At 50.2% G+C, this 20,273-nt stretch overlaps 1 protein-coding gene across 1 annotated transcript in view; it reads left to right on the plus strand.

The window, feature by feature from the left end:
- CLMN (calmin) overlaps positions 1–19,593 on the plus strand; it is a 157,592-nt gene extending 137,999 nt beyond the window's left edge. The window contains exons 8-14 of the mRNA XM_034992987.1: positions 1,766–1,959; positions 3,634–3,716; positions 7,456–9,114; positions 12,591–12,787; positions 16,664–16,724; positions 17,351–17,421; positions 19,371–19,593. Coding sequence (XP_034848878.1) covers positions 1,766–1,959; positions 3,634–3,716; positions 7,456–9,114; positions 12,591–12,787; positions 16,664–16,724; positions 17,351–17,421; positions 19,371–19,539 — 2,434 coding nt within the window. The 3' untranslated portion in view covers positions 19,540–19,593. The remainder of the gene's footprint in view (positions 1–1,765; positions 1,960–3,633; positions 3,717–7,455; positions 9,115–12,590; positions 12,788–16,663; positions 16,725–17,350; positions 17,422–19,370) is intronic.
- The last annotated feature ends 680 nt before the right edge of the window (positions 19,594–20,273 follow it).

Genomic DNA, 20,273 nt, shown 5'->3' on the forward strand with positions numbered 1-20,273 from the left:
CATGTATTAAGTTATGCGCCTGTCGCTCCCTAGAGGCTCTGAGAGCAGACAGCGCTGTACATTTTCAGTCTCTGCACACGCAGAGCTGTGTTTGCAGAATGTTTGGTTTGTAGAAAAGCGATAGGAAGATTGGAATACAAATCAAAGGGGCTTGGATCCTCCTAACAGGTACATATTCATTGGCAAGCTTCAGGGGATCTTTCAGAGTCTGTACCCACTTAAACACTAGGAACAATAAAGGCTGTATCGTGCTCAGTTAGGTCGAGCCTTTCCAAAGCGGAGATAGGTGACTCAGAGCAAAGGTCCCGGGCTGCTGGGTGAGTCCATGCCGGCAGGCCAGGGCTCTCTGCAATTTTGTGTCAGGTCTTTTACTGGCAGCCAGATGACAGCCCCTGGGACCTGTGGGCCGTGGGCCGTGGGCCGGGATGGCTGGAAAGTTAGGCCACATGTGATGAGAGCCACACCACTGCGGGGCCACCCAGCTCTGCGGCGCACAGACGGGGGGCCTTCCCGGCACATCACAGGATGGTAACTTATTCTTGGCTGCCTTCCGGGACAGTCAGGATTAAGTGAAGCAAGCTCGTGAAAGCGCCTTGCACGGTCCCAGCCCTTAATAAGCACTTACTCATCGGGTCCCTTCTCCCTGCTCTATGGAAATGAAAGATAAAAGAAGAGGGGAGAGAGTTGGCTCTTTGGGTTTGGACCAAAGGGTCGAGCATGATAGAGTTGATGAACGTAAACACCCCTCAGATGTGGTTTAAAAATAAATCAACTGAAAGAGAGCTCAGTGCCAGGAGGTAGGGCAACCGTCAAGCAGAAGACGTGTCCGGGGGATGGTGGACCGATTCAGTATCTCCCTCGTGGCGGCGGCTGCAGGTCTGTACTTGACCGAGTGGCGTGGTCCCTACACCACCCCCACGGGAATGCCAGTGGAGAAATCCGGACGAGGTCTGCGGCTCAGTAGTCACCCACCAATGTCAGGGTCCTGCTTTTGGCGAAACGCTCAGCTAACAGGGGAGGCGTGAGGGAAGCTGGACAAAGGTATCGGAGGTCTCCGCACCTGCTTTTCCAGCTTCTGAGGAATCTCAAGCGATTTCTAAATAAAACGGTCTTTTCAGGGAGGTCAGCGACCACAGTTGGAAGATGGGTGACGTCTCTGGGGAAGGATCCTAAAGGAAATTAGTGCCTGGCAGGATTGTGTATCTTTGTCCCTCACTTGTAAATTGTTAAGGTTATTGATATGAATAATGACATTGGCGGCCACTTAGTTGGTGGCTTGTGTGTGCACGTGGGCAAAACCTAACACTTCCCCCCAATAGCCACCAAGAGGTCGTAGTGAGACAGTCCTCGTTGTACTACTGAGGAGCTTGAGGGCCAGAGAAGATATGGGGCTTGCCTCAGTGGGGCCGCAGCCCTGGGAACGCCTAAGGGCCGGCCAGGATGTGACCTTGGGCTTTGACCCTCACTGCGACGTGCACGGTGTGGAGAGTCGCTCCTTTGTGTGTCTGGGAATCTGGGAGCATAAGCTCCTATCTGCCTCTGGGCGCAAATTACACCTTTCTGTTCTATGATTCTAGATTATTCTGACATTATTCTGTTTCTTTGGAGATGGAGATCTGGGTGGTTTGGCGCCGCTCTCCCGGAACCCAGGGCCTTGCGAGTCGGCAGCTCAGGGCCAGCGAGCCTGCCTCGTATGGGCTCCTCCCTGGGGAGGGGCGTGCGCTTCCTGACCCGCGGCGTGGCCGCCGTGGCCACTTTGCTGCAGGTATGGTGTGGCGGTGCAGGACTTTGCGGGCAGCTGGAGAAGTGGGATGGCCTTCCTGGCCGTGATCAAGGCCATCGACCCCAGCCTGGTTGACATGAAGCAGGCCCTGGAAGACTCCATGCGGGAGAACCTCGAGAAGGCTTTCAGCATCGCGCACGAGGCCCTTCACATCCCCAGGCTCCTGGAGCCAGAAGGTAGCGCTCATTCTCTCTCTTTCTCTTGCTTGCTTGTTAATAATTTTGGTGACATGGGGGACATGCTGTGCATGTAGAAAAATTTGGAAAATACAGAAAAATCTAATGGAGACATGTTTATATTTCCTATATCCCTACCCCTTAGTATTTGTCTATGCATCTCATGACAGTTTTTTTACGTCATTGAGATCATTGGTGCACCAGTGATCTGTGCATCTCATGACAATTTTTTTTACATAATTGAGATCATTGGTGCACCTATATAGTTGACCCTTGAGCAACGCAGGGGTTAGGGGTGCTGACCGCCCACCGCACTTGGAAATCCACGTATAACTTCTGCCCCCCCCCTAGAAACTTAACTACCAGTAGCCTACTTTTGACTAGAAGCCTTACCGGTAACATGAAGTTAATTAACACATTCTGTGTGTATGTTATATGTATTATACACTGTGTTCTTACAGTAAAGTAAGAGAAACAAAAACATTAATAAGAAAAACATAAGGAAGAGAAAATACACTTATAGGACTATACCGTATTTTTTGGGGAAAAAAAAAAAATCATGTGAGTGGACCTGCCCAGTTCAAACCCGCATCGCTCAAGGGTCAGCTGTGGTTTTGTATTTTACTTTTTTTAATTAAGTTTTTTATTTTATTTTATTTTGTTAAAGATTTTAGTTATTTGACAGAGAGAGACACAGTGAGAGAGAGAACACAAGCAGGGGGAGCGGGAGAGGGAGAAGCAGGGATTCCGGTGCGGGGCTCGATCCCAGGACCCCAGGATCATGACCTGAGCCGAAGGCAGACGCTTAACAACTGAGCCACCCAGAAGCCCCAATTAAGTTTTTTATTTTAATTCCAGTATGGTTACTATACAGTGTCGTATTAGTTTCAGGTGTACGATCTAGTGATTGGCAATCCTGTACACTGCTCAGTGCCCATCGTGATACCTGTGCTCTTCTTCCCCATCTCCTGTCTGTCTTTTGCTTTTTTGACTTAGCATTGTAATTACGACAGCAGCACTGAGCCTGTTGCTCTCATGTCTTTGTTACATATTTTTAATGGCTGCACAATGGCCCATCTCACGGGCATACCAAAATTCACTTAGGTCTCCTACCCCTGGTGGACACCGAGGTTGTTTTGGAAACAGTCACGTTTATATACAACATGCAGTGGCCATCTTACTGGAAAGCTCAGTGTGCATCCCACATGATGTCCTCTGGGACCAGAGGCCATCCGTGGAATACCAGAGTGGGAAAGTGCACACGTTTTTAAGGTGCTTGGCTATCTGTACGATTGCTTTCCATGTGGCTTGGGCTGATATGGGACTCCCTCCAGCAGTGAAGAAGGGTCCTGATCAGCAGACTAGCTGATGGGGCCGGCAGTGAGCTGGCTGCTCCTGGGGGGAAGGGGGGGGGTGGAAGGGTATTAAGCAGGGAATAATGAACAGCCTTGGGAATGAGGAATTCTGGATTCTGCATCCCAGCTCCACTCTTCATCAGCCAGATGTGAGACTGTAGTCAAGTGATTCATCCCCTCTGGGTCTAAATTTCCTCAAATACAAAACAAAGAGAAAAAACATCAAAGGTCTGTGGGACTCTTCACCATCAAGCAGCCCTTGACCTGTTTAAAAATCGCGTGTTCCTCATCCTTCTAACTCCTGTGTCTCTCTTGACAGACATCATGGTTGACACGCCAGATGAGCAGTCTATCGTGACTTACGTGGCACAGTTTCTGGAACATTTCCCGGAGTTGGAAGCCGTATGTTTGTTTCCCTTACCTTTAATGCAGAAAGTGTACATTTCCATCTGCCAGCCATCACACAAAGCTGGGGTTCGGGCCGTGTTGCTCCGTGCAACAAGCAGTAATAATCAAAACCAGATCTCAGATCCCTTGAGCATTGCCTTGGCACATTTTAATTTCAGAATCATAGATAAGGTGCTTTACATTTAAAAGCAGGATGGCAAGTTGGCCAGCCATACCTCTTGCAAATATTTTCCCATACCAGACTTCACTGAGATTGTCAAAGATGCTCGCTTGTCATATGGATGGGCTACCTGATCCTCTAGGTGTCCAATGGAACATTTGGGCAGTTTACCAGATTTTATCAAAGTGTGCAAAATGATAAAAGACAATGACCGTTCAGAAGCTCGCCCTCTTATTTTCAGAATCCCAGACTGTACTTGGAGCAGAATCAGACCTTTCAGAAGTTGTCACGGCTCCACTGAACTTGCACCCACCCCGTGCCCAACCTTGAGATGATAATAGTGATAGCAACAATGTAACAGTAGATCTCTATTGAATTTATTGGTAATTTACCAAACACCTGCCACTTGCTCAGGGGGACTCAGCAGTAAGCTGGATGGATGAGGTCCCTGACCTCATAGAGCTTTGTTCTAATAGACAAAACAGTTAACAAGTGAGCAAACACATTCTAGACGTTCAGATAGTGGTAAGTACTAGACAGAAGCAAAATTAGCATGAAGAGCTAATGCTCACAGGGGGAGAGGAGCTGCCCTTGGAGCTGGAGGCTGGTCAGGTAAGCGCCCTGTGTATCTCCAGGCTAACTGCCCCTCCAGGACGACATGGCTCCACGTCATTATCCTTGTGTTATAGATGAAGATACGGACGGTCAGAGAAGCTTAAGACCCCAGGTCTCTGTGACTCCTCAGTTCTGGCTCTTAGATCCCTTACAACATGTGGCTGAAACTGAGGCCCCATTCTGTGTGGCTCTGAAGAGCCAGATGGGGTCCTCCTATCCTGTGGCTTTCATTTTCATTCTATTCCCTTCCTGTGTGTGTGTGTGTGTGTGTGTTTCCTGTCTGTCCCTACACCATAGATCACTTCCCAGGGTGCTTTAAAAGCAGAATTCTCTGGGCTGGAATGGCAGTTCTGCCACTTAAAGCTGTGTGACCCTGAGCTGCTTACTTAACATCTCTGATATGTATTTTCTGTGAAATGGAAATACTACCCACATTTCAGTGTTGTGTGAAGAATAAATTGATGATGTCAAGTATCCAGTCTTCTGCCTGCCACGACAGTTGATGCTCAGCAAAGGGTGGTGATTATGATTGTTTTGTAATTCAGTTTTCTCTGCCCATCACTAAATTCTGAGACACTAAGCACAAGGGCCTTTTTTAGCCCTAAGCTCTTAAGCTGTAGGCAGAGTTTGAAATCAACTGAATCTTACAGTATCTGAGTGAGTCAAGGTCATAACCAGGATTCGGCAGATCTGACCCTTGGACCTCCCCAGCGCTGGGGTCAGAGACTGGGGCTGGGAGGAGAGAGATTGAATGAGATAGGCTGCCTGGAAACAGTGGTCCTAAATCACAGAACACAGTGCATCGCTGCAGAACTGACCATATACCTCCTCAAGGAAATACAGATGGGAAGTCCCAGCTAATCTAGACACCCACTCAACTGTTCTTAACAATTCAGCTGAATTTAGTTCATTTTACTAAACCTTTGGTAAGCCCTGGTCAGCCATGTGCCAGCACCGTGCCTAGCTTTATGGCCCAACGTATGGTTTTATTTGGGTAAATGGATCGCATACACTTGGAAAGAATTGACTTAGGCAGTGAAAGAATTGACATTTTTAAAATACTGATTAGATCGAGTTGGTTAATATGCTCTTCTAGTATTCTGTACACCTACTGATTTTTTTTCTACTTTCCCTATCATTTAGTGTGAGGGGAAAATGTTAAAAATCTCCAACTTAGTGGTTGTGGATGTGTTTCTCCTCTTAGTTCTGTTAGTTTTCACTTTCTGATGTTGATGCTATGCTATAAATGCATACACATTTAGGATTGTCATATCTTCCCGATGTCTCAATCGTTGTATTTTTCTGCAGTTTCAGTCTTTGTCTCAAAGTATACTTTGTCTGATAGGAATATGACCATACCAGCTTTCTTATGATTAGTGTTTACATGATGTATCTTTTTCCATCTTTTCCTTCCAGGGTATGTGTGCTTATATTTAAAGAAAGTCTCTTGTAAACAGTATACAGTTAGGTCTTGTTTTTTATCCATTCTGACAAGAATTAGTGCATCATCTTATTAGTGTATTTCTCAACTATTGACATAGATTTAATCTACCATCCTGATTTTTGTTTTTCATTGGTCCTATCTGTTCTGTGATCCTTTGTCCTTCCTTCCTTCCTTTTTTTTTTTGGTTATTGATTATTTTTATTTCCATTTTATCTCCTCCATTGGCTTTTTGGACACATCTCCTTGTTTTATCTTTGCAGTAGCTTCAAATAGGGATTATAATATTCATCTTGAACCTACTTTAGTCTACCTTGATTTGTTATACTGCTTTAAGTAAAATGCATAGTGTATGCATTTTTATGTATGTAACAACGTAATTCCATTCTCTTCTCTGTTCCTTTGTGCTATTATTGTCATTTATTTTACTTCTATATGTGTTTTAACCTCCAGTGCTTTGTTATTATTATTGCTTTAAATAGTCAGGAGACTTTTTAAGAAAAGTTTTTAAATAATCTTTTATATTGCCCATATATTTACCATTTGGGGTACTTTTCATTCCCTCCTTCAGATCCATGCTTCTGTCTGTGGCCATTTCCCTTCAGCCTGGAAAGCTACCTTTGTATTTCTTGTAGTCTTGGTTACTTTTGTAGTCTTTTATTTGCTAGTGCTAACCCTGGGTCATATTTGAGTCTACTTCTAATGATTGTTGTTTCTCTTGATTATGGGTCTCATTTTCCTGCTTCTCTATGTCTTAAGATGTTTTATTTTATGCCAGACCTGGTATATGAAAGGATAGTAGAGATTGAGATAGCCAATATTTTTATCCCAGAGAATGTAGCCTTTTTCCAAACTAGGACCTGATTGAGGAGCTGATTGTTTTGACCTTCCCAGGAGTCGATAACAGCTGCACTGCAGTTTTATTTAATGTCAACCGCCTCGTTTCAAATGATTTTAGGATGAGGTCAGTTGACTCTCTCCACCAGTACACTGGGAGCCTAGCATTGCAATACCACCAAGATTGCTCTCTGCTTTTCAGCCCTGCTCTCAGCTGCTCTTACTTAACAGAAGTCCCCGTGTGGGAGAATTAGTATATGAAGACAACTGATTTTGCATTTGGGGCCCTTCCATATTTAATCTCTCACACTTGCCCATGCAATCAATAAAGATTCGGCTAATCTTTCTTTAGCTTGGGTAGGTTCGCTCTCCTATCCATACTCAGACTAGGCAATGGCCTGCCAGTCTGAAGTAGCTGACACTCACTTAGGAAGGGCTCATCATTCTCTAGAGTTCAGTTCATTGAGATTTCTTTGCATCCATAGCTTTTAAAAACACATTTTTAATTTATCTGGTGTTTTCACATTTCAGCAGGAGCAACCATCTGTATCTCTTAATTAGAACACTTTGCATTAGTTCTGAAGTGGCTTTTTCCACACTGGTTTTTGGTTTATGAGAGGGGAATATACATTGTACTTCAACACTCCTCTGATTTTGTGTTGCCCTATGTTTCTTTGCAGGAGGATTTCATGGATTCCGATAAAGAAGCCCCTATTGAATCCACCTTTGTCCGCATCAAAGAAACTCCTTCTGAACAGGAGAGCACAGTCTTCCTTCTGACTGAAAACGGGGAGCGGGCCTACACCATTAACCATGAAGCCAGCCAACCACCACCCTCCAAAGTCTTTGTCTGTGACAAGCCCGAGAGTATGAAAGAATGCTTCCCCAGTGGTGTGTCCAGCTATGCACTGTCAGACAGCTCCACTGAATTCATGCACCAGATTGTCGACCAGGCCCTCCAAGGCGTCCCAGGTAAGGCCAGCAGCACCAACGACCCATCTCCAGAATCTTCCATTTTATCATCCAAAACGGACAGCCGGAGGTCCAACTCTTTGCCAATCAAGAAAACTGTGCACTTTGAGGCTGACACCTACAAGGACGCTTCCTGCAGTAAGGACCCTTTCTACAGCCAAGACCTTCGCTTTGAAGGGAGCCCGAGAGGGACAAAGGACTCATTGCTGAAGCAGGGTGGGTACATCCTGGCAGTTGAGACTGCCGAGGAAAAGCCGAAACAGGAGGCTCCAAAGATTTCAGAAGCAGCCTCTGATGAGTCCCCAGGTGACATCTCTTTGGTGGAAGGTAAGATCAATCATTCACAGACTGCCCAGGGTTCTCCCTCCTGGAACGGGGAGCCGGAGGGTGCAGCCAGCCCCGGGGAGGAGAGTCGTCCCCTTTCACATCTCGGGGACAACACTGTTATGGCCGATTCCTTGGAGATCAAGGTCGAGCTGCTGACCGTAGAAGCTATGGGTAAGGAAGACTATTTTGAAGGCATTCCTTTAAAGGCCTCTAAATTTAGCAACGACCTGATCGATTTTGCCTCGACCAGCCAGACTTTCAAGGAGATTCCTTTGCCTCATGAGAAAAAACCAGTGGAGGATGAGGTTTTGGAGGATCAGGCTGAGAAACCGTGGAAGAGGAGAAGTAAATTGGCGCACCAGAGGAAAGATTCGGATGAGTCCCCAGAGAGGCCCAACAAGCTTGAACCTCACAAGGACCCCAGGCAAGAAGACCACGGCTATTCTCTGGCTCCAGGGCAGGCGCCTGCGGATAAGAAGCCAGAGGTGTACGAGAAGCCCAAGCGTAAGTCCGCGCGCCGCCGTCGGGGCGAGGACAAAGGGGAGCCTGCGGGGCTGCAGGGGCCGGAAGGAGAGGTGCCCTCCGAGCCGCCGAGCAACAGCGTCAGCCTGGAGACCCTGCGCAGTCGCAGTGAGGAGGGCCTGGACTTCAGGCCCTCCCCGCCGCTGTCCAAGGTCTCTGTCATTCCCCACGACCTATTCTACTACCCGCACTACGAGGTGCCCCTGGCTGCGGTTTTGGAGGCTTATGCGGAGGGCGCAGAGGATTTGAAAAACGAAGCCCTGGATCTTGAGGAGCCGGAGGGCTATCTGTGTGATGTGGGGGCCAGGGACGAAGCCGAGGAGGTCAAGGAGTCTTGGAGCACCTGCAGCTTCTCGGGGCTGGGCGAGGACGTCCCCGAGGCCAGCGACCCTGCGGCGCCTTGTCCCGAGGGGCGTGCGGAGAATGCCAGACCGGCCTCGGAACCTGCTGACCCGTCCCCACCAGAAGACCACCAGCAAGGGGAGGCCGAAGACAGTTCCTCTGTGGAGAGCCAGCAGGTACTTGATCGTGGGTTTGGGAACCCTGGGCCCTGCACGGGGATGCTGCTCTTCTCCCTCCATAAAATAGGGAAGCAGAAGCTTCCCTCGCAGGCAGCCCGGGGCCAGAATTTAAGGCGGCACTCACTCGGGTTCGGGCAAGGACAGGGCTGGCACCCTTCGGCACTCCTGAAATTTTGTACCTCGGGTGCCTCCCTGCCTCCCGCAGCCCTGGCCCTCCCCACAAGGGGGCTAAGAGGATGGAATGAGGTCATGTTTGAGGGCCGGGGTAGTAGTAGCAGTAATCACTGTCCATGCTACATCTGTGCACACTCTGCGAGTCTTAGCCCCGCCTCCTGCAGCAGCCTGAGCAAACCAGTGAGCTCACATTTGACTCTGGCCTTGATTTTTGAAGGTTGCCTGTTGATACAGTTATCTGGCTCCTGTGCTTAGAAGTGGGGGACACGCACTTCTGAGTTCTAGCAGCCAGGCGCACACTTAGCCACCACTTGGTGTTCCCGTCTGCCTGGCCCAGCAGCTCGACCTCCTCCTTCGCTCCCCTCCAGCCAAGCCAGCTTCCTCCTGGTTCTCTGGCATGACACGTTCTGCTCCACCCGCCTCGTGCTTCACTTGGCAAACGCTGACGCCCCTGCAAAGCCCAGTGCCAATGACACATCCTCCCAGGAGCCTTCCCAGCATCTCCCCCAGGCAGAACAGTTGCTTTCTCCTTGATAGCCCACCGTCACACGTGACAGCTCTCTACCCTTCCACTAGCCTGGTATGGTGGGTTGTGATTTTCCCTCCCAGCAGAAGAGTGAGCATTTATTTGTGTATGAATCTTCGGACTCTGGAGAGCAGCCTGGCAAGGCTTGCGGTGGAGAAACAAAGGTGGCTGGATTGCATGATGGCTTGGGGGTGTAAGGTGAACACCTTAGAGTAAATTCAAACACCAAGATCAAGAGGATGCTCTGGCTCACAGCAGGGGAGAGTCAAGCCTGAGGGAGGGGCTGAAGGTGCTCAGGGCAATGAGAAATCCTTGCACCTGGAGGGCTGCAAGAGCAAGGGACACTCTCAGTAGCCTTAAAAGACATGTAGGATTTAGGGGCTCCTGGGTGGCTCAGTCGGTTAAGTGTCTGCCTCCGGCTCAGGTCATGATCCCAGCTGGGGTCCTGGGATCAAGCCCCGCATTGGGCTCCCTGCTCAGCAGTAAGTCTGCTTCTTCCTCTTCCTCTCTGCCTGCTTGTTCTCTCTTTCTCTCTCTCTCAAATAAATAAATAAAATCTTAAAAAAAGACATGTAGGATTTAGATAGTCCAGAAGTGGTGGCTTGGTCTGATGGGTTCGCCGACCCCAGAGAACGCACTGGGTAGAGCAGAATTCTCAGACAGTGGCGGCCTAGAAGTCAGTGTGGCAGGACCAATGCTCTGTCCATCTTTGGATGGAGAAGAGGGTGGGGTAGCTTTGCAGGTGCCATGACCCGCTGGCCATCTGCCCCTTTTGCCCCCAGAAAGAAGAACCCAGTCCCGGGCCCCCGCCCCCTCCCACCTGCTGTCTACCGACTTGCTGGAAGCCAGCCCAGCCAAACAGGCTCTTCCAGCAGGGGACCCCAAGATCCAGCGGGGTAGATATGGCCCTCAGATCACGTCTTGGGGTCCCCAGGCTGGGGGACCATGACAACAGCCACAGCAATTCTCAGCACTGTTAAGGGACAGAAGATCTTCTAGGACAAAAGAAAGGGGACTGAGTAGGTAACAGGAAGAAAGACTAAGTTGCATCTCTGCCCATCTGTACTATTTAAAATGGCTTATTAGCAGCTCACTTCCTCTCCCTGGGGCAGACTGAATGCTCCCTGTAGAAATGCAGACGTGTCACTTTATTCTCCTCTGCTTTACAAAGAGAAAAGTCATTTGCCACAAGCAGGTGGTGTGGGTTTGTGTGCCTAGCCTCTCGGGTGTGGCTGGATGAGTCCTGGGCTGGGTATGGAATTGGGAGATGTAGATTTGAATCTACCTTACACCGAGCTAAGCATGAGCCCTTGGGGACAGAGCTTCCATTCCTGGGTAGAGTGTCCCACCATGTGCATCTCTGGGCTCCGACCTGCCTCCCCCGGCTCTCACCCATCCAATGAGCAGGCACCCCCCACTCCCAAGCACACCTGGTCATCAGCCCCCACGTGTAGCCCTGGTAGTCCTGTGGGTGAGCGGGGGGCTGGCTTGTGGCCCAGGATGACAGGTGAGGTCTCGGAGTTTTGCCTCCTGGCAGACAAGACGATACGGGAACATTTCTCCGATACCTGGCCCTCCTTTAAAAAAAGGTAAAGAAAAGAAACGGAAAGGAAAGTCTTCCAACAAGACTAGAACATGGAACGTTTCTTCTTCTAGTCTTTAAAAACAAGTCCTCTTCTCTTTTCACGTTTCAGAAAAGGTAGCATTGGCCCATGGATGACGGGGGAAGGACTGGCATTTCAAATTGCTAGGAGCATTTTTAGTTCCTGCAAGGACCTTTGTTCTCCTGGGGTGCATGGGACTGGCCGCTCTAATCCTCACATTCCGACACCTGTTGAGCAGGTGTCTTCCAGCCCCTGAAGGGACTCTTGCGAGGTGGTTCCAACAATCCCCATGCTTCTTGGCTTCTTTTTATTTTTTTTTTAAGATTTTATTTATTTATTTGACACAGAGAGACACAGCGAGAGAGGGAACACAAGCAGGGGGAGTGGGAGAGGGAGAAGCAGGCTTCCCTCGGAGCAGGGACCCAGAGATCATGACCTGAGCCGAAGGCAGATGCTTAAAGACTGAGCCACCCAGGCGCCCCTGCTTCTCGGCTTCTTAATTTCACTCGGGAGTATTGCCAATGGGCTTCACAGTGCCCAGTGTGGACAGTGGTCCAAGAATCTTCCTCATCCAGTAAATGCTAGCTAGATATGTTGCCCTGTGAGCCACCAAAATACAGTGAAGCTGTCATCCCAAAGCAAAAGGTTTGCATATGTGGGTACCTCTCCCAGCTCAGGGGCTCCCTTTGCACCTGGTGGCCCACCTGGCTTCCAGGATTCACTCCTCCGTTTAAACTGGATGATGGTTGTGTGAAGGGTCCCACCATTGCCCACTGTACAGGGCATCCTTCATGGGAAACACTGTGGAGTAGTGAGAAAAGACCGATGATTATTATACCCATTGGACAGACAAGGAGAGGGTTTGAGAAATAAAGTCGGTTGGGTAAGGTAACTAACGCAGCCAGGCTTTGAAAGCAGATCTCAGTGACTCTGAAACCCATGCTGTTTTTACAGTCTGTGGCATTTGCACTTTGCCCAGGGAGCCCGAGTGCAGGTGGGCTTGTCTTCCACGGCAGGCCATGCTGGAAGGACTCCCCAGGAGGGGCAGAACTGGAGGGGATGCCCTAGCTTCCTGGACTGCGGGTGGAGTGGAGCGCTGCTGGGGGGCGTCACGCACTGGGCCTCGCAGCATGAAATGCTGACTTGTATTCGGTTGTCTTGTCCTTAAGTCCCAGGAATTCGGAAACTTGGGAAACTTAGCAAACTCTTTAGAAGAAAAGGTAATGGGAGAATCAATCAGCAGTAAAAAAAAGGAGAAAAGGAAGCATGTGGACCACGTAGGAAGTTCAGTATTTATAGCACCCGGCACCATCCGATCCTCAGATGACCTAGAAGAAGACACCGGTGACCACAAAGTCCTCTCCAGGTATTTTGTTACTATCTTCTTACCCTAGGGACCGAGCTAGAGAGTTACTCCCTGAACTCATACCATTCTTGGTTTCTGATTTGGGGCGGGGGGGTATACAGAGGAGTGGAACCGGACAGCAAGGGAAACAGGTTCATACAAAATTTATCTGGCCAATGGGTCATTTGCCAGAATCAGAAACAGATTCATCCTCCTCCTCTACACCTGAGCTCCCCCGCCCTGCCCAGACCCGCTCACACACGGGGAGCTAGAAGGACATGAGGCCTGCCTTCTCCCCACTCCGAGGACCTTTGGGTGGAAGCTGGAAGTGGGCAGCAGAAGCAGGGTAGGTGTGGGGCGTGGAACGTTACAGACTCAGAAGCTCTGCGACCGCCCCAGCCCCCCGACAGCCACTGGGTCGAGAGCACGCCCAGCCATTTACAAGCAGCTCACCGAATTCAAAGGAATGTGCTACGTATGACCTGTCATCACCGACACACAGAAGCTGGGCATTAATAATGTGGCTTCACCCATGAGCCAGGGTCCAAGGGAGTAAGGATGGTTGATCTATCTCAGAGGAGGAGGAAGTGGGAAGGATGACAGGCTTTAACTGATGTCCAGGAAGCTTGTCGTGCACATCGGCTCTGTCACTCCCAAGGGCTCCGCGTGAGCCAGATTTGTCCCAGGGAGAACATTTAGCTGCTGAATGGCAGATCCTGGTTTCTCCTCCTCATCCGTCACCACCACAGTGATCACTGTTTAACCTGCCCTCATGCATTCAAGCGTTTCCCGTACGTTCCCTCTTTGATGCGCGCGGCAGCTCCTGAGGCAGGTAGGAGGGACTGTGCATCAGGACGGTGGGCACAGAGGCTCGGGGGGCGCCTCCCAGCCTGGGGGACGGCAGAGCTGGGGTCTCGGACTCGGATCTGTCAGACGCCATGACCCACATTCTCCCCATGACCCCTCCTTGCCTGCGGTGGGCCACACCGGCTGCAAAAGGGAAATTGTTGAGATCAGCACTTGGGGAGCGAGGGGGGAGAAGCCAGTGCAGGGGGACCTGGAGGAAGGGCTGGTGGAGGTCCTGCTTTCCATCTCCCCTCTGCTCTGCTTCTGCACCTGCACTACAGGGGACAAAAGGAGACTTTTGGGGGGGGCCCAGGTGAGGGGCAAGGCACGATGGAACACTGCTGCCCACTTTGTCCTTGACTCCAGAGTCCCTCTCCCTGCAGAGACCTGGTTGTGACCGTCCAGCAGACATCCATGGCTTAGCAGGCAGGTGCCCAGGCCACCCCAGCCCAGACAGGGGCCTCTGGTCGTTTTGTTAAGCTGGCTGTGCTCCGTGACCAGTCACTCTGGGAAGAGCTCAGCCACAGTGGTGATGCGGGCACAGTCCCGGCCCCCAGGGGCTCAGGCAAGCGGAGGGAAGGCGCGCCGTGTTGTTTGAGCTCCGCACGGAGGGATCATAGGGTTTGGATTTGGGAGCGGGAGAGAAGGCAACCCGGGTGGAAGGGACAGCCTGAGCAAACAGCAGGCAGACAGGACATGTTGGCCAGATGTGAGGGGGTCGGGGAGAAGCAGGGGGAGCGTTGGGGGATCGAGCATCTTGGATGCCAGCTGCATCCAGCCAGCCATGCCCACCAAACCCGTCCCAATGAAGATGAGACAAAGCCAGTAAATGTTGAAAAGGGAGCGTCATCTTGGTGTGTGTGGGAAGGAGGCCCAGTTGACTTTCCCCGTCCGACTGATCTGCACATGGATCTGCGGGGAGCGGGCAGCATCACCCCTCTCGCGGCTCCTTTCCAGGCTCATCCATGTCCACTCTTGGTCACCTCTGCCCTCCTCCCTAGCCTGCCAAGCCCCTTGGCCTTCATTGAGATCCCTGAATGCCCCCCAAGCTCCTTTGCCTTTGAGGACCCTCTGTCCCCTGCCCCTTCCCTGTCTTGGTTCCCTGGGTTTCAGCTCCACTCCCACTTCCTCCAGGCAACCTTCTTAGATTCCTCTGGGCTATTTTTAATCCCCCTTTGTATGTTCTCACAGTCCTACTCTTTTCTTCACAGCATTTCTCAAAACAGTTCATTTCTCTGATCATTTGTGTAAGGCTGTCATTATCATTTGCTGTCCCCCAAGTTGGTGAGGCAGCTCCCTGGAGGCAGGGAGGGCACAGCCCTGACTTTTAGCACCACCCCCGGCTCGCAGCCAGCCTTTAATAAAAACTCTTCGGGTGGATGAATAAATGAATGAAGTGCTCTCTCAGGCTGCAGTGGGTGGGCTTCTGAGGAGCCGGGCCCTCAGCGCCGAGCCCAGTGCCTGGCACACAATCTCAAAGAATGAGATTCAGGAGGGAAACCTGGATAAGTCTCCTACAGATGGTTCTAGAACACAAAAACCACCTACAAGAAAGTACGCCGAGAAAGAGAGGGTAGGAGAAGAACAGGAGCCCTTCCTGATGCGGATGTGCTTTTTACTAGAAAGTACTATAAGCAGGTGGGGCTTACCTGCGTCTCCAGGTACTCCCAGGTACTCCCGTGAATTGGGACAGTGTTGGGTCCCACATGCCTGAGGCTCTTTTTCCTTTATGGTGCATTTTGTTTTGTTTCTTTTTTTTTTTTTACTTTTTTTTTTTTTAAGATTTTTTTTTTATTAATTTATATGAGAGAGAGAATGAGATAGAGAGAGCATGAGACAGGGGAGGGTCAGAGGGAGAAGCAGACTCCCCGCTGAGCAGGGAGCCCAATGCGGGACTCGATCCTGGGACTCCAGGATCATGACCTGAGCCAAAGGCAGCTGCTTAACCAACTGAGCCACCCAGGCGCCCCTGTTTTGTTTCTTAGCTGTGTTACCCGCCGGGAAAACTAGCCCAGGCTTTGGACTGAGGGCAAGGACTGATGTTTCCCTGGGCCGCACCCAGCGCCTGGCACATAGTAGGTGCTCAATACCTATTAGCTGGAAACATGCCCAGTACACGCACGGGAAGAGGTTGGTGAAGTTTTGGGACAGCAGCGGGCAGGAATACCAAGGCTGCCAAAGATGAATTCCCTGGGAATAAACTCTTGGGTTAGATGCCTTTTTCTTGGATCCCCAGATGCCGCATGGTTAGGTTTGCCTTAAGGAAACTGAGATGACTATCTCTGACGCCCAACACCTAGTTCTCCTGTTGAGCAACAAGATGGGGCCCTTGGGACCTGAAGTATACTGTTCTTACCACCAGCGCCACAGCTCCATGAAGTAGTTGGGGTAGGAAGGATGACCCATTTTACAGATGAGGAAAACTGATCAGAGACATAAAATAAGTGGCTAAGGTGGCCAGTTAATCAGGAGCCCAGGTATTTTTGCCTCAGCCCTACGTGAACCAGCTTTAGTACATGACCAGAGATACGTTCCCCATCAGCCTCAAAGGTATGGTCAGAAAATTAGCCTCCTCATGCAGGAAAGGAAAAGAGGTGCCACACCCAAGAGACAGACAGCAGCATCGTGCACAGAAAGGAGCACTAGAAAGGAGTCTGGATAGCCAGTCTTAGCCCAGATCTGATATTAGCGTGCAGAGGACCTCCAGCAATTACCAGATCTTGGGATGCTTGGAGAAGGACCTCCCTTCCTTCCCTGAAACCCTGAGACTTTGAAAAATATGTGGTCTGCTTTCTATTTAAAATTCTTTCTGTTTTTTTTTTTTTCCCCTTGTAGACAAGGCCATAGTGTGTCTCTAATACCCATCCCGTTATTTGTCAGCACACCCCAACCCAGCGGGGCATACTGAATACAAATTCTCCTTTCCATTGCTGGGTCTGAAATCATAGCTTGCCTGGATCTGCATGTGGAGGACTCGGGATGGGGGTGAACGTAGAGCTGAGCCACAGGGGCTCTTGGTGGCAACCAGTTCAAAACGTGTTTGTTTTTCAGGACTAGTCACAGTGACTCCAGCATTTACATTCGACGACATACTAACAGGTCTTTGGAATCGGTTAGTATGCGAATTTCTTCTTCTTCTGCATGGCCCCTGCTAATCAATTCATTTCCATCCTTCCTCCTCCTCAGCCCAGAGCTTTGAAATTACTGATGTGCAACAAATATACTTTTGGAGAGAAGACAAGCAAATTCAAACCTTGTCGTTAAGCACAGTCCAATTGGATGTCCAATTTGGGCAGTAGGGGATGTAAATAAATCAAGTGATGATCATAAAGCCCGAAGGCCTCTTTGTCATAAAAAAAAATGCACCAAGACCCCCAACCCCACCCCGGTGCACACACCCAGAAAGACCGCCCTCAAAGACAACAGTGCAATACTTAAATTAGCAGCTACTTAAGTAGCGCTGGGTGTGTTGGGACCCAAAGCACCGTGGTCCGCAACCCGATTCGGGTGGTGGGTGGTGGCGCCTCTCTGGTTCACTAGGCGGGGTTTGGGGGAGAGGGTAGAATACTGTAGATTATTAGTTTGCAGTTTGATTTGGGAAACTAAATGTTTGCAATGTTGAGAAAAGCGCGGCATGCTCGGCTTTGTATGTTTAAAATCAAAATTTTATTTTCTGTTTCAGAGATTTCATCTTTACTAATTGGGTTGCGGGGGTTTTGTTTATAAATTTCACTGTAGGATCATTTTAGCTATGTTCAATTGAGGAACGCGGCAGATCTGGATGACAGAAGAAACCGAACGTTAACCAGGTCGGTGGCTTTCCTCCCAGGTTTTATGGGGTTTATATATATATTTTTTTTTCCTTTTTAATTATGCAGTCTTACGGGGGTGGCTCTTCTCCAACTCTCCTTGGTTCATGGCCGTAGTAATTGTCTGAAATCATGCAAGGAGATCCCTGCTCCAGAGCAAATGCATGGAAACTGAATATAAGCAGGAGGGAGAGTGGAAATTGATGGACGGGGGAGGGTGGGGGGCTGGGGGGGCATGGTTCAGAAAATGCTTCCGTTTAAAGCTGGATCCACGTCATGAGCCGGCAGCTGCCTTTTACACCATGTGGGGGTAGAGGCGGGAGGGAGAGATGTGATGCTGGGTGTGGTCTTCACGCGGTCGCCCCTGACCCCACGTTCATTCTGTGTCACCTGCAGGTACAATACTCAGAAGCTCACTGAGCTGATTTTACAGTTTTATGGCATCAGAGCAGACATGAAGAGGGAGTGCAAACATGCCAGGATGTCCATGAAAGTATTTCTTGCTGTTCGAGAACTAGATGGCCTCGTCTGATCTTGCCAAATCGCTATACTGCTGAATCGCAGCCCATGTAGAACACAGGAGCCCAGAGAAATCCCACAAACTCTGACAATCCTGAGATGCCCCTATCCCTGTTAAAGTTACCGCATCCCTTAATTGTTTTGATCTTTTTGTTTTTTAAATATTTACCACGGATTGCAGTTGGCTTGGAAGGACTTAGATTATTGGAGTGGAAAAAGCTCTCTGAATATCGCCCAACACCCGCGAGTGGGATCCTTAGAAGCCCACCCCTCTGGCTTTTAAGAAAGGGGCAAGACCTGTTTCCTTCCCCTGCCATAAAGTGGAAATATTAATTCACGTTGTCCACCAGGTGTGACGGACTCCCTAGGAAAGTAGCGCTTTTCGCTTTTATGAGATCGAGACTTGACAATTTAAACTAGAAGGTTGAGAAATGCAGTCATGCTCTATAAAAAACAGAGTTTAAATTTTAAAAAGAATGTTTTCAGAAAGAAAAACTCTGTCCTTTGTCATACATGAGTCAGTCTCTAGACCAAAAGGCAAACGTTTAATCCCCTGTTGGCCTTGCCTCTGTCTGCATCAGGGGATGGTTCAGGGATGAGGTCGTCTCCACCGCACACCACACACCAAATAACCCTAAGAAGCTTACACTCTAGGCTCCTATAAATGCAGCTCTAAGCAGAGGCCCGCAGCCCCTTTCCAATCAGATGATGCCCCCAGCCCTTTCCTTGGTGGGAATTGGGAGCTGAGGTTGGTCACCACCGCGCGGACCCTTCTGGGCTTTCTCCACCAAGCCAAAGCAAAACGTCACCTTGACACCACGTTCTGTAACACAAAAGAAGAAAGAGAGGTCTGACCAAAGTCAAATCTAGTCATTATCTTCAAGGTTCTCTTCCAAAGCCAAAAAACAGAAGCTTGGGGGTGGGGGGTGGGCATGCCTTTGTCTCTGTTTTTAAATGATCGGTAATCAGGGAACTCTGTTCCTTCAGATGACTTATGACGTCCCCTCTGTTAGTGACAGATAGCAGAGTGCCGTCAGTATCCAGCTCTGCGTTAAGGACACTGTGGCATAAAGGAAGGTGTCCGGGACGGGGGGGGGGGGGGGGGGGTTAGTCATTGTGTGGCCTTGAGCGAGCAAGCCACTGCACCCCGTGAGTCTCAGTACGCCCATCTGCAGAATGGGGCTGACCCCTTTGCCCTCCTAGGGTTGTGCGGATGAACTGAGCTTGTATGAAAGCGCAGAGCTCTCCCGGGACCCCGGCCGTCCCCTTGGATCGGCACATGCCCTGCAGGGCCTCTTGGCCGGCCGGCTGGGAAGCCCTCAACTCTCCAGTTGGGCAGTGAGGTTACAGGCTGGGGAGGCGGGGGAGGGGGGGCCATCCGCCCGGGGGACCTGCTTCTAACTGCCTTGCCTGTGTCTTCCCTCCTGCAGGAAGGCCAACAACTCTGGTGAAGCCATGTTGCTGGAGAGCCAAAGCCCCCAGAGCGACTCTCTGACACAGTTTGTCCAGCAGCCGGATATGATGTATTTTATTCTCTTCCTCTGGCTCCTGGTTTACTGCCTGTTGCTGTTCCCGCAGCTGGACGTCAACAGACTCTGAGGCGCGTGTCTGCATAATAAAAACGACAGGCCCCTGACCAGGCGGCGGGAGCTCTTTCTACTTCACTTTTTTCGGGTGTGGAGGAGGGCACCTCTGCAGACGGTGGGGGGCCTCAGGGAAACAGCCCCCTTTCCCCGCTTCACCTTTCCTTTCTGTCCTGTAAGTGCTGAGCATGCTTTTCTCTTCGGCTGTGTCCTCCACACTCAGGTGTGTGTTTGGCTGGATCGTTAGGTGGACTTTATTCCTGCGGGCCTTGCTTTGTCAGGTATGAAGCACCCTTGCTAACATTTAGCCATAAGCTGGCTTGTAGCTCGTCCCCCGTGCAGGCTTTTAAGGTCCAGATGGACTCGAGTGAGCTGCCTCTCGGAGGAGGGTCCTCCTGATGAGGAAGAGGGGCGATGCCCCACGCAGGACCTCCACTGGGAAGAAAGCTGCCCAATGTTCCTCCCCGAGGGGGGTTTGAGTGAAGGTGCTGGGTGTCCATGCACCTGTCGTGTGGTCCACGGTTGGTTATATCTGAGGGGCGCAGAGCTGCCGGCTCCAGGAGCCCACGTCCCGGGACGGCAAACCCGAGGAGGAAAGTGGGGGCTGTGTAGTGAGCTGCCATGCACTTTCTGTCACCCTAGTTTTGGGGGAAGAGCAAGGGAGGGGAGGATGGAAATTCAGTTTTGCGTTGATTGGATTGAGGTTAAAGCTGTGATTTTCAAATGTTTTCCACCCATGTCTTAGCCAGG

This window comes from Mirounga leonina, unplaced genomic scaffold, assembly GCF_011800145.1.
Source record: "Mirounga leonina isolate KUSES-001 unplaced genomic scaffold, KU_Mleo_1.0 Mir_82, whole genome shotgun sequence".
In the NCBI taxonomy this organism is placed as follows: Eukaryota; Metazoa; Chordata; class Mammalia; order Carnivora; family Phocidae; genus Mirounga; species Mirounga leonina.